General features: G+C 54.1%; 2 protein-coding genes across 5 annotated transcripts; one reads left to right on the top strand and one right to left on the bottom strand.

The window, feature by feature from the left end:
* The first annotated feature begins 1,026 nt into the window (after positions 1-1,026).
* CLDN7 (claudin 7) lies at positions 1,027-3,326 on the top strand. Its single transcript, XM_006105478.3, has 4 exons — positions 1,027-1,766; positions 2,517-2,681; positions 2,786-2,870; positions 2,962-3,326. Exons 1-4 carry the CDS (start codon positions 1,544-1,546, stop codon positions 3,122-3,124), a joined length of 636 nt encoding a protein of 211 aa, XP_006105540.1. The 5' UTR covers positions 1,027-1,543; the 3' UTR covers positions 3,125-3,326.
* A 290-nt stretch (positions 3,327-3,616) lies between these two features.
* ELP5 (elongator acetyltransferase complex subunit 5) lies at positions 3,617-12,028 on the bottom strand. 4 transcript variants are annotated; one of them, XM_023746527.1, is made up of 8 exons: positions 11,870-12,027; positions 11,655-11,715; positions 11,500-11,580; positions 8,152-8,372; positions 5,593-5,774; positions 5,059-5,154; positions 4,822-4,922; positions 3,617-4,200 (listed from the first exon to the last, which is right to left on the bottom strand). In XM_023746527.1, the coding sequence occupies exons 1-8, from the start codon at positions 12,003-12,005 to the stop codon at positions 4,176-4,178; spliced, it is 903 nt and encodes a 300-aa protein (XP_023602295.1). In that variant the 5' UTR covers positions 12,006-12,027; the 3' UTR covers positions 3,617-4,175. The 4 variants fall into 4 exon arrangements, with proteins under 4 accessions (XP_023602295.1, XP_006105539.2, XP_014303114.2 ...); XM_006105477.3 differs by having other exon boundaries at positions 3,617-4,204; positions 11,870-12,026; XM_014447628.2 differs by lacking the exon at positions 4,822-4,922 and having other exon boundaries at positions 3,617-4,204; positions 11,870-12,028.
* Positions 12,029-13,402: the final 1,374 nt, after the last annotated feature.

Raw genomic sequence — 13,402 nt, 5'->3', positions numbered from 1 at the left:
GGATGCTGGGAGAGATATCCAGAGGGAGGATGGGGAAATAGTTTGGGGAGAGTCAGAGAAGAAACCTGAGGGTGAGGTGGGAGCCTGCGAGCCGAACCAAAGGTCACATTAGAGCCAGATGTTAGGGAGGACAGAGCGGTGGGAGAGCCCATACAGAGAGGCTGGTCCAGGCTCAGAATGAAGGAGAAATGGGTGTATGGCTGAGGGCTGGGAGGCTGAGGGGAGGGGGGGCAAAAGGGGGAGTAGGAGGGAGAAAGAGGCAAAGGCGAAGGACAAGCTTGAAAAGACTTCAAGGGCGGGAAGGAGGGATGTGACCGAGGCGGCACCGGAGCCCTTACCCTGCACCCCGTCTTCAGCCGGCTTCTGGTGTCAGTGTGTTCTTCCTTCTGATACAAGGACCCCTGATGCGGGAGGGGATAGTGGCCGCTGGGAGGGCCCAGGCACTAAGTCATGTCAGGGATGTGCATGGAGGGGACCCAGAAGACGGGAGGGCGTGCCTGCAGGCCGCGTGTCCGGTGGAGGGCCGGGTAGGAGGGCAGCGGACCGCGGAGGGGGCGCGCGTGCCTGGGTGGCTCTGGGTGGCGACTCCAACACGGCTGCTGAAGGGAGAGGGCGAAGGATTGGAGCCAGGACGGGGTCGGCCAGGAGAGGAAAGAGAAGGGAAGGGAGTAGAGCAGAAGGTGGGGGGAGAGGGAGGGCGGGACGAAAAGCGCCTAAAGGGAAGCCTAGAGTCCTCGCGCGGAGGTGAGGGGGAGCGGGGCGCAGCGAAGGCTGGGCGGGGGCGTCCCCGCGTCCCTGGCGCACCTGTTGGGGCGCGGGGAAGGCCCATCCCGGTGCCCGACCGAAGTCCGGTCCAGCGGGTTGACTTCCGAGAGGCCGCCGCCTCCTCCCCACCTGTGGTCACAGACGGGCAAGTGAAGGGGCGTGACCCTGGTGCTCAAGTTTCTTCCTCTATACCTGGGAGAGGAGGGGTGGGGGCCAGGACTTCCGGCCCAGGTGAGTGTCCCTTCGGTGACGTCAGGTCACCCTTGGCCGCCCCTCCGGTTCCGCTCCCCCTCGCGCTCCCAGGCCCCGCCGGGGCGCGCCCCCGACGCCCTACATATACTCGGTGCGCCGCACCTGTCCGCCCGCATCCGCCCGCCCGCACCCGCCAGCTCACCGCCGCTTGCACCTCGGCCCCGGGCCGACAGCCCAGGGTCCAGCGGGGACTTCAGCACCCGGAGCCGCCCCTTCGGCGCCTCCACCTTTTGTTTGGGAAGCGTCGCCGACAGCACCGGAGGGAACGGCCTGGACTCCGGGGATCGCCTTTGCCGGCCACTCGTCCTCGGAGCGTAACCTGTTCCCTCTGCGGAGACCCTCGCCCGCCGGAGGGGCGATTGGTGTTTGCCTCGGGTGATAAAAACTTCGCAGTCACTCGACCAGAAACTGTTTTGCGCTTTGGGTGACTTATAACTGCAGCCCCAGCCGTCTGGTGGGCTCGCCCCTCGAAGTTTCCTTTGCTGCCGAGGCTCCCGCCCGCGCCCCTCGTCTTTGTGAGGGCGGAATGGCCAACTCGGGCCTGCAGCTGCTCGGCTTCGCCATGGCCTTGCTGGGCTGGGTGGGCCTGGTGGTGTGCACCGCCCTCCCGCAATGGCAGATGAGCTCGTACGCGGGCGACAACATCATCACAGCCCAGGCCATGTACAAGGGGCTGTGGATGGACTGCGTGACGCAGAGCACGGGGATGATTAGCTGCAAAATGTACGACTCGGTGCTCGCCCTGCCCGGTAAGGCCGAGACCGACGGGGCGGACGCGCCCAGGGCCGAGGTCAGGGGTGGGTGGCGGGGCCGGGCCGGGGCCATCCGACGCGCCCAGGGCCGAGGTCAGGGGTGGGTGGCGGGGCCCCGCGCCCGACGCCCTGGGTTGCCTGGGAGCCAGCGGGGAGAGGAGGGAGCGGGGCGAGGAGGGCGCGGAAGCGCCCGGGACAGGGCAGTGGGGGCCGGAGCGGGCGCGTTCTGGCGGCTACTCCGGAGCCGCACCCCCTACCCCAGCTCCCAGGGGCGGCCGGGCGCTGGGCGGGGGTCTCCTCCGCCGCCCCGGGCTGGCAGTGGCCTCTCCTACGCCCGCCCTGTTCTCTCGGACAAAGGGTGGCGCGGGGTTCGGTGGAGGAGCCGTGCGCTCTGGTCTGACCGAGGCAGACGCCTGCGGCCTCTAATCTTATCGACCGATTAGGCGAAGCCGCAAACCCCGTGGCCTCGATAGTGGGGTCAGACCCGGGCCGAGGCCGTCGTCTGCGGCCCGTGCGGAGCTTCCAGCCGCCGCCTCCGCGGTCCCTTCCCTTTCCCCCTGCCCAGGGCGGTTTCATCGAAACCCGGGCGCCCCGGGCGAGTCGCAGATCTGAGGCAGGGCGGGCGGAGCTGGGGCCCCGGAGCCGGGATCCACCCAGACCGGCCCGCTTTGGGCAGCCGCGGCTCGAGGCTGGGTTGGCCCGAGCTGCTGCCTCCCGGTAATGGAAGGCCTCCCTCCTCCCTCGCAGCGGCCTTTCAGGCCACCAGAGCGCTCATGGTGGTGTCCCTCGTGCTGGGCTTCATGGCCATGTTCGTGGCCACGATGGGCATGAAGTGCACACGCTGTGGGGGAGACGACAAAGTGAAAAAGGCCCGGATAGCCATGACCGGAGGCATCATTTTCATCGTGGCAGGTGAGTCACAGGTCCAAGGTAGCCCGAGGGCTCTGAGGAGTCAGGGCAGACGGGGTGCTGGTTTGAGGGGTCTCACAGTATCTACATCCTCCTTGTCTCTCTAGGTCTGGCTGCTTTGATAGCTTGCTCCTGGTACGGCCATAAGATTATCACCGACTTTTATAACCCTTTGGTCCCCATGAATACTAAGTAAGTATGGGAGTCTTGCCTCCTAAGGGGACAGGTCTGGGGTCTGGAGAGACAGGCCAGGGTTTCTGACCTCAGTCCCCTCTCCCCACAGGTACGAGTTTGGTCCTGCCATCTTCATCGGCTGGGCAGGGTCTGCTCTGGTCCTCCTGGGAGGTGCGCTGCTCTCTTGCTCCTGTCCTGGGAGTGAGGGCAAAGCTAGGTATGGTGCGCCCCGCTCCTACTCCAAGCCCAGCTCTGCCAAGGAGTACGTGTGAGCTGGGACTCCGTTGCCCCAGCCTGGCAACCTAGACACTTGAAAGGACCTGGGGCAGAGCTCAGCCTGTGGGCAGGATGCGCGGCGGCAGCCCTGGGTCACGCAGTCCTGTACACCATGTACAGTTCCGTGGGGGCTGGGTGGGAGAACAAAGGAGGGGCGGATGTGCTTTTTGTACAGTAATAAAAAGTATGTTTTGGAAAGTAGGCTCTTTCTTTCCCTTCAGGGCCTCTGCTTTTTTCCTACCGAGATCCTTGCAGGGAGCCTGGAACCTTAGTATACCTGTTTCAGCTAAAAAACAAAATCCCCCCAAACCCCCCATTGAGTCTAACGGTGTGCCAAGCCACCCTGTTCCACCAGTTCATTGTTCAGGCCCCAACACTACTGACTCTTTAAGACTCAGGTACTTGGTTTCCTTAATCCATTGACATCTTCCAGCCCTTTCGACTCCCAACTCTTGTTTAAATAGCTACCAGAAAGTTTCTTTTTTAATAAAAAATATTTTATTAGGTGTGTGTGTGTGTGTGTGATAGGTTTCCTAGTCTCTCACCTTTCCCTCTGCCCCCATCCTTTTTTGTTTTGTTAATCCTCATCCAAGGATATTTTTACATTGATTTTTAGAGAGAGTGGAAGGGAGAGGGAGAGACAGAGAAACATGGATGTGAGAGAGACACATCGATTGGCTGCCTCCTGCATGCACCCTGACCAGGGCCAGGGAACCTGAAACCAAAGTACGTGCCCTTGACCAGAACCGAACCCAGGACCCTTCAGTCCGCAGGCTGATGCTCTGTCCACTGAGCCAAACCGGCTAGGGCCCATCACTGACTGGACACTGCTCCCTGGCTCATGGGTCACAGGGTAGGGTCTCCAGACACAGGAAACAAAGATGGGGAAGAAACAAGGTAAGGCCAACTGGAACAATGGGTATAGGCCCAAGGTCTCCGCACCCCCTCCAATTCAGTCTAGTCAAATATCTAGGTCATCATCTGGGTCCTCTTGGTCCAGGTCATCATAAGCGTCTGGCTCATAGAAGATATGGCTGGTAGCTTGGCCTAAACCACGGCACAGCAGAGCCTGCTGTCTGAGAGAGAGGAATTGGTGCTGGTGAGGGTGGGTAACAAGGGTCCTATCTGAATACCCTACACCTGGTAACTATGACTCCTTCTTTGTACTCCGTATTTTCTTGATCCAAGTCCCTTTCTCTGAGCTCCTGGTTTAGTTATACTGAAGCACCATTTGGTCCTGGAATAGATACTCAACACCACTCTCCTAATAATACTCCTAGTAGCTTGAGGGCAAGGATCCTGCCATAGTCTTACTTCATGCACCCACACACTGGGCACAGAACAGGTATCTACTAAGCCCTTATTAACCTGCCTTTGCCCTCCCCATCTAGCTTCCTGTCCTGGCACTGTTGCCTGGAGATAGGGCCCTTTCCCCAGGGTCTTGTTCTGGCTCAGCTTAGACCCAGATGTGGGGCTGGGACCCAAGGCTGTAATGGAGAAAAGGGCGACAAAGGCGCTTTGTCATTGTTGGGGTATGGGTGGATAGAGAACCACTCCCCAGACTTGGCTCTGGAGATGGACTTCAACCCTTATAAAGTCTGAGGTTAATCAATAACCTGTTGTCACCCCACCTCTTGGGCCCAGATACTGGGCTCTATACTTTAGGACCCAGGGATATAGGCTGCAGCCTTACTTTTCTGAGCTGAACTGGAAGGGCAGGGTCAGGCTATCTTTGGCTTCCTTCTCTTTCTTGGACAGGTGAAGGTTAAAGGTCAAGTGAGTAGTGGGATCCACCTGTAAGTACAAAGGATGCTGTCACTATGCCCCATCCCTGTAATCTCTGACCCCACCCCCAAACCTCTGCAGTTTTTATTCTTTTTGCCAGATCCCAACTCCATTCTCTTGTTCTGGCCCTGGCGCTCTTAGATACCGGGTGTGTGCGAGGATCTGGGTGGGGCTGGGACTTTGGGGGAGACCCCCCTTGGAGATTCAGGCTGAAGTCAGGCAGGATGGTGAACCATTGAATCTGGGGAAAAGAAAGGAGCATATTAAAGTTTTTTTCCCCTTACTGAAGAAACCAGAGAGAATTAAAGACCTAATACCTTCAGCCCCAATCAGCTATGCAACTGCTTTCAGCTCTTGCTCTCTAACTCTCACCCCTCCTTCAAACTTCTCCTTATGGACTTGTTCCTTCCCCCCCTAGTAACCCCTCCCAGTCTTTTCTCCATTTCCATTTCCTGGAAGGCAGTATCTTTCATTGGTTAAGCTCACAGGATCGGAGTTTCCCAGGCTACAAAACAGGGGTAATAAAACTATCTCACAGGGTAGCTGTGAAGATTAAACGAGGAAAATAACGAAATGATGAAAGCACAGAGAAGTGCTTCATCACATCAGTTTTTGTTTTGTTTTTTGTTCTTCCCCTCTGTCCGAACCCAACCTCTGGCCCTCCCAGGTTTCTTCTGACCTTATGTGTTGGACGATGTTGGGGCCTCCGATAGAGAATGTGAGCTGAGGCCTGGTCCCCTGTACCACTCAAGGTCACTTCAACCTGAGCAAGGGTGCTCAATGCTTCCACAGGGCCTGGGCCATGAAGCTCTTCATGCAGCAGGCCCAGCACACGCACATGTTCCACTGGGGAGCTGTCATCTGGAGAGGGACAAGAAATGCAGGTCACATAGGGCAGTAGGGAGCGTTTAGGGTGGAGGCCTGGGATCAAATAGTGAAGAGGAAGTAAAGAAAGAGAAGCAGGCCCACATTCCATCGCTTCTCTGCCACACTCCTGACTCAGTGTGTCCCGTTTCATGGCCCTGCACTGAGCTCCTTCAGCTCTCACCTCTCATGTACAGTGGAACCTCATTTCCTGAACTTCATTTGTTCCGGAAGGCTGTTTGAAAACCGAATCATTTTTCCCCCATTAGAAATAATGTAAATTTAATTAATCCCTTCCAGACCCCCAAATGATTCCGTTTTAACCTTTCTCATATATAGTACATGTCTATTGTACTGTTTAATCTATAAATACTTTAAAAACAAAAAGGATATGAAATGTAAAGGAAAATTTAACAAAAAGGAAAGGAAATGTACATCAAAAAACGGAAATTTTATAATAAGTATAAGCAGCAACAAAAGCAAAAAAACACAAAATATTCACAGCACAACATCCTGAGATTTTTAACAGTGGTAAACTGACTCATATTTGCATGTTCTCTCCTTTGTCACAGGAAAGATGCGTGACTCATCATACAGTATCAGCATGAAAGGGGGGTCAGGTAGAGAAGTGGACTGAGGTAGGAGACATTCCAAAAACCAGGGTCCACGGTACTTTCTCACTCCAACGTAAATCTGATCAAGAAACCACTGACTACAACCCTCAGGGGCAACCCCAAGCCTTAAGGATGAATTGACACTTTCATCATCTGGTCCCTGCTTCTCACTTACTGAATTACTTGCAGCTTCTGGAACTTGCCAAGATCCCATTAGTGCCTTTGATTCCCTCCCTTTTGGGGAGCATTTACGAGTGCCAGAGCATTTACACTAAACACTGTACTGTAACATTTCAATCCTTACACAGGTCAGCATTTTTGGGTTGAACTATATGAACTTGCTCATATTTGACATTTGGCTACATCTGAACTACAAAAAATGGCAATCCCACATGTTCACAGAGGAAACTGAAGCACTGAGAGGTCCAGTACCATAATATACAGCCAGGTGTCTGACTCCAAAGTCCATGCCAGTACCCAGAGTATACAGGGTGTGGCAAAAGTAGGTTTACAGTTGTTCAGATGGAAGACAATAAATAAATAAAAATACAAGAATAAACTCTGATTTCGTGTACTCACAACTGCAATCCTACGTTTGCCCCACCCTGTACTTCCTAGTGCCATGGGCCTGGCCATATCTGCCGGGCTGACCCCTTAAGGGCTCTAAGACAGTTCCTTATTAAAGGTACTCTGTACACGTTCCTTTATCATCATGGCTCTTTTTTTAAAATATATTTTATTGATTTTTTACAGAGAGGAAGGGAGAGGGATAGAGAGTTAGAAACATCGATGAGAGAGAAACATCGATCAGCCGCCTCCTGCACACCTCCTACTGGGGATGTGCCCGCAACCAAGGTACATGCCCTTGACCGGGAACCTGGGACCCTTCAGTCCGCAGGCCGACGCTCTATCCACTGAGCCAAACTGGTCAGGGCAATCATCATGGCTCTTATCAGATTATCTTGTTAACTACCTGTTTACTTGTCTGTATCCTTGATGAACTTTGAGCTCCTGGAAGACAAGAACCTGACTATAATAAAGTCTTTATCTTTCTATTATCTAAATTAATATCTAACATGCTCTATGTATTTAATGTTTGCTGAATGAATAAAATAGATGAATAAAAAAGAACTTGGAAAAGTGATTGGTAGGTGGCATTACAGAGAAGTCAAGAACTAGTATAAAGGTTAAAGAGATGAAAAAAAGGCCCGGCCAGCATGGCTCAGTGGTTGAGTATCAGCCTGTGAACCAGGAGGTCATGGTTTGATTCCCAGGTTGTAAGCTTGATCCCCAGTGGGGGGTGTGCAGGAGGCAGTCAATCAATGATTCTCTCATCATTGGTGTTTCTATCTCTCTCATTATCCCTCTCCCTTCCCCTCTGAAATAAAAATATACTTAAAAAAAAAAAAGAAAAAAGGCCCTAGCTTGTGTGGCTGTTGGTTGAGCATTGACCCATGTACCAAAAGATCTCCAGTTCGATTCCTGGTCAGGACACATGCTCGGGTTGCGGGCTCAATCCCTAGTAGAGGGCATGTTGGAGGCAGCATATCAATGTTTCTTCTTCTCTGTCTTCCCCTCCCTTCCTTTCTAAAATCTATAAAAACATATTTTTTAAAAAATGGTTAAAGTAATAAATTTAAAAAAAGAGATGAAAAAAGATCCACTTGGAGATCCCTGATATGTTGTTTCTTAGGGTAGGAAGGGTTATGTTCCTTGGCAGAGGGACATATATGGGGGGAAGTAATGAAGGAGGGTCTCACCAGGGCGGGAGTCCTGACGGCTCAGAGCATGCAGGGTTTGGCAGAGTGTGGTGCAGGGCAGGTGAAGCAGCAGCCAGCTAAGAGAATCAAGAGCAATGGTGACAGGACCAGGACCTGTTCTCCTGCACATTGCTCTCAAGACTCCCAGGGGCCCCCCAGGAAGGGCTTCTCCAGTGTTTGACCAGTTGAGAGGGTCTCTGAAGAGGTCATGGTAAACCAGCCTACAAAGAGAAAATAGCAGACAACATAATACTACCCCTCCCCCACTCCTGAAATTCATCCTCTGATCTTTGTGGCACTATTTTCTCAATTTTTACCAATATCTTATATACCAGTGAAAGGTAGTGACTGAGAAATAGAATATAGTGATTGAGTAAACAGACTTTGGCATCAGACAGCCCTGAACTCGAAGCTCGGGTTTGCTAACTGCCCAAGGTCACCTAAAGGATAAATTACTTAATCTAAGACTTAGTTTCTTCATTTGTAAAACAGGAATACAAACCTCTTGATATTTGGGACAGTGCTTGAAGCATACTAAATACTTGATAAATGTTAGCTGTCATCACTGTCAAATATGTCTTGAGTGGTGCCTATCTCTGGATGGATAAGGAGAAAGGAAAGAACACGAGACATGGTTCCAGCCTGTAGAACAGCTTAGCAAAGGTCACAAATTCAGTTATGTGGCCTACATATAATTAAGAACTACAGATAAAATAGCAGTTCAGGAAAGGGGTACTGGTGTGGGCTAAAAATCCTGGGAAAGCTTCATGGTGGCAGAACGTGTTCCCAGACACCTCCTTTCTATCTTCTGTTCCCTTTCAAATGACATCTTAACATATAGCATCACCTCTCTCGCAACGACTGGTACAAAATTAGGGCTCAACAGACAGATATACACTTGTTATAATTCATGGAGCTACCTAGACCAGGAAGTAATCTTTCTTAATCAGGCAACATAAATGGGTTCAGGGACCTCCTGACCTGGAAGCTTGCCTCTACCCCACATCTGTAAGTCCATCTCTAAGTGGCTCAAGTCCTTTTACATTTGTCCTAAACTCTCCATTCCTACTGCCATTCCCTCAAGCCAGGTCTGTCACCTCCGACCATTATGCTCTAAGTTCATAAGAATAGGGATCCTATCTGCCCCATTCACTACTCTATCTCCAGTGGGTAGCTGGTTCACAATTGGTGCTCAGTACATACCCACCTGAGCCAACCTGGATTACTGCAATAATTTTCCCACTTGGTTTCCCTATCTCCAGGCTGCCCCCTGCCAACACGTCTCAACACTGTGGTCACTGAATCTAACAGGAATGATGATACTACCCTCCCAAATTTTCAAATGACTCCTCACTTCCTTTACAACATCTAAACTCCTTTTCAGACTCTGTAAGACCTTTCACTACCAGGCATCTTTTTGTTGTTAATCCTCACTGGAAGATATTTTTTCCATTGATTTTCGAGAGAGCAGAAGAGAGGGAGGAGGGAAAGAGGAAAATATCCATGTGAGAAAGCCACATCAATTGATTACTTTCCAAATGCGCCCCAACTGGGTCGGGGAATGTACAACCCAGGTCTGTGCCCTTGACCGGAATAGAACCCATGACCTCTGGGTTTGCAGGCCAATGCTCTAACCACTGATCCATGCTGGCCAGGGCTATCAGGTATTTTTTTGTTTGTTAATCCACACTCCAGAATATTTTTAGAGACAGTGGAAGGAAGGGGGAAAGACAGAGAGAGAAAGAAACATCAATGTGAGAGAGACACACGGATTGGTTGCCTCCTGCATACACCCTGATCGAGCCCTTTGATTGGAATTGAACCCGGGACCCTTTAATCCGCAGGCCGACGCTCTATCCACTGAGCAAACTGGCTAGGGCTCAGATATCTTTTTCTGTCTGACTTCAGTAAGCTCTCCCATCATCCATAAACAGGTATGCCTTCCCCATACATCTCTAACTGTGTATATGCTGTTCCCTCTGCCTGTAGGACAAATCCCTCAGTAGTGTGCAGTTAAGTGTTGATGCAAGTTTGGAATCCAGATTCTGAATAACTCAAAAAGGCAGAACAGGTTTATTTTTCTTCTCCAGTACAGCTTCTAGTGCTAAACTTGTCTGTTGGCTTTTACCCTCTACTTCTTTCACATTCTATAATTTCTGCTGTGGATTCTCCACATACTCACCACTCCTTAACATTCCTCTTGCTCATTCAGCCTCCTGAAAGATCCCTATCTATTCATTCAACGAGTAAGTAGCTGCTCCTACCTACCGTTAGACAGTCATAACAAAGGAAGGATGGGCCAGGTACAGAAAGCCCCAGATGCCTAGCAAGGGCAGAACTGGGAGAACAAGAACCTCACCTCCAGGATAAGCTGTCCTCCTCTATCATATCACAGTTTGGATGCCTGACCTTTTTTCCCTAAAGATAACACCTAGGCCTCAGCTGTATTGCAGCTCCAGGCCCCAAAAAGCAGCAAAACCAGACCAGTGACCCCCATGGCTGCCTCAGGACCATTGACTAATGACCCTGCTCTGGCACGGACCAATCAGTGGAGACCAGAACCTGAAAGGACACACCTGAAAAGCTGATGAATATTCTATTAAGACCCTCCCCTAAGACCTCCCCCAAGATTCCCAACTGCAAGAGAGAGATACATTCACTCAGGAAAAAGGACCCAGCACCCCCTCTCCCCCAGGGAAACACGCCAGAGCCATTCCCTTCCCCCTTCTTTTCTCCAAGGGACCCCACCAGAGTTGCAACCAGGGGAGCAACGGGCAGTGGCAAATCGTCCGGGGCTAACTCCCTGACCCTGTCTCCAAGGCCCCCTTTTCTTCGACTTCTCAGTGGGCCAAGCAGCCCAGCCCAGGCGTTCCTGTTGCTTCTTCTAGGCCAGTGGTTCTCAACATTCCTAATGCAGCGATCCTTTAATACAGTTCCTCACGTTGTGGTGACCCCCAATTTCATTGTTACAAATTGAACATAATGAAAGCATAGTGATTAACCACAAAAATAGTATGTAGTTATATATGTGTTTTCCGATGGGGGTCGCGACCCACAGAACAGGTTGAGAACCGCTGTTCTAGGCCCTTCCTGGTTTCACTGTCCTCAGTGTGCTTCTGCTGCCATCCGAGACCCAACACCCTAGGCTTAGTGCTGTGTCGCACTTCCCTTTGGACGTCCCCATTCCCCAACCCGTTTTCCTACATAAATTCCCTTTTCTTTACTCACCGCCTGAGGCGGCTGTTTAGCCCAAGCACCACGGACGGGAACCCTTCCCACGCCAGACCCCGGTCTTGCTGCTTTAAGGGACATTCACATCCAATGGACTCTCTTCCAACCTGCACTTACCGGCTGTAGGTACCGGGATCAAAGCCTTCCCGAAACTCCTCCTCGCTCACTTCACAGCCCAGGACGTGGACCCGCTCTCCCCTGGGGACCACAGGAGGCGGATGTCAGAGGGGCCCGGGCCGGCTTCCGGGGGGCGGGGGGCCGCGGGTACTCACCGCAGCGCGGCCTGCCGGACGAGCGCCTTCAGGAGGCTGCGCCCCTCCCACTCCACCGAGTCTGGGGAGAGCGACGGGCGGACAGACAGCGTGAGAACCAAGGCTTCCGCTTTCCGGACCGTCCCCACCACGCCCCGGGCTGTGACCCACGGCCCTTCCCCTCCGCTTCCGCCCCTCGAGCCCGGCTCCCGAGCCCCCGTGCCGGCGCCCCGCACCCCGAAGCAGCACCAGGCCGCCGGGACCCAACAACGACTCCAGCATCTCCCGCGAGCGGCCCGTCGCTTCTCCGACGCCCTCTGATGACGTCACGGCCGGCTGCCCCGCCTCCAGGGGAAGGGGCGGGGCACCCATGGTTCCTCCCCCCTCGGAGAGCCGGCCTAGTCTGGACGGAGGGGTCACACTATGTCCCATAGTCCCGGGGCGGCGCGCGCGGAGGGGCCGCTCCCGGGCCTGGCGCACATACGTACGGACGACGCCCCCTCCACATTTTTACAGTAACCGGGGCGGGAGGAGCGGTTGGGGCGGCTGTCGGTGGGAGGGGGAGAAGGCCGCACGAGCCCGTCCGACCGCCCGAACTCGGGGTCAATTGGAGTCACCCCGCCCCGTTCACCCCGTCAGAGGCGGGGCCTGCTGCGCCCCAGGGCCGGCCCGCCGCCGCCGTCTGCGCGTGCGCGGTGCTGCGGCCTGGCGCGCGGCGCTCACCGCCGTTCTCGTCCCTCCCCCGTAGGCCCCGTCGGGAACCGCAGTCCGGGTGAAGCGAATACACGTCACCACCGGAAGTAGTGTCAGAGGTGAAGGGGAGGGGGGAGGAGAGGAGGAGGGAGCCCTTTGGGTGGTAAAATGGCGCCCGTCAGAGTGGGAAATCCAGCTGCAGAAACTGCAGCCCCGCTTCTCAGCGGTTAAGGCGCCCCCGACCTCGGGGAGGGGGAGGCCGCCCCGGCTCAGGCATCCGCGCCCTTCGGCTCCCCCTCCCCTCCTTCCCGGCTCCTTCGCGCAGCCGGCCCGTTCTCCCGGGCCGCGGCCCTTCGCGCGCCGCTGCCCGCGCCCGCCCCTTTCCCGCGGGCAGCCCCCTAGCGCGCCTGCGCAGCGGGCCCCCCCTCCGCTTTCTTCCTCCCCCTCCCCTTCTTTTCTCCAGAAGCCCCTCCCCCAAGGCCCCTTTCCCACAATCCTCATTCGCCTTCTCTCATGCGTGAGGGAGAACCCCGGCCGAACCCGGGTCCTGTCTCGAACGGAAGACCTACCCAGAGACGACCGGCTCACACTCCCTGCCCTTGGGGGACCTCTTGGGGTGGGCACACCGCGGGACCCCCAGGGTCCTGGATCCGCTGCATTGGCCACTCTCGGAGGAGTGACCATTTGAGCGGCACGTCCCTGTGCCCTTATCCTGCAGCCTTCTATGAAATTCAGAGCCGCCTGTTACCATCTCGGGGACGGAGTCTATTCCCTCTGGTGAATGGGGAAATTGGCATGGAGCTACCACAGAGCCAGCCGTCCACGTATTCATCGTTATAGATGCTTAACATAGTCTCTACCTGGGCCTCACACAGGTTCGTGGCTCGTCCGCGCACAGAGTGTAGGAGACTCTCTTCCATCTTACCTTTTGTGCGAGAGAAGTACCGCTAGGGTTAGCCCCTGGGGAGGAGCCACTTGAGCGGGGAGTAGGAGGGTCCCTCTTTGAAAGGACGATAACCACTCCCCGGGGTTTTTCCCAGAGAAAATTGGTGGGAGGCGCCTCTCTCGTTTTTTTT

Source organism: Myotis lucifugus, unplaced genomic scaffold, assembly GCF_000147115.1.
Source record: "Myotis lucifugus unplaced genomic scaffold, Myoluc2.0 scaffold_690, whole genome shotgun sequence".
NCBI lineage: Eukaryota > Metazoa > Chordata > Mammalia > Chiroptera > Vespertilionidae > Myotis > Myotis lucifugus.
This window is presented reverse-complemented; position numbering and strand designations above follow the sequence as displayed.

Coding starts and splice junctions, on each gene's coding strand:
- CLDN7 (XM_006105478.3), top strand. CDS start 1,544: ATGGCCAACTCGGGCCTGCAGCTGCTCGGCTTCGCCATGGCCTTGCTG. Junction 1,767..2,516: donor CTCGGTGCTCGCCCTGCCCG/GTAAGGCCGAGA, acceptor CCTCCCTCGCAG/CGGCCTTTCAGGCCACCAGA. Junction 2,871..2,961: donor TTGGTCCCCATGAATACTAA/GTAAGTATGGGA, acceptor CTCTCCCCACAG/GTACGAGTTTGGTCCTGCCA.
- ELP5 (XM_006105477.3), bottom strand. CDS start 12,005: ATGGGTGCCCCGCCCCTTCCCCTGGAGGCGGGGCAGCCGGCCGTGACG. Junction 5,775..8,151: donor CCGTCAGGACTCCCGCCCTG/GTGAGACCCTCC, acceptor GTCCCTCTCCAG/ATGACAGCTCCCCAGTGGAA. Junction 4,923..5,058: donor CAGATCCTCGCACACACCCG/GTATCTAAGAGC, acceptor TTGTACTTACAG/GTGGATCCCACTACTCACTT.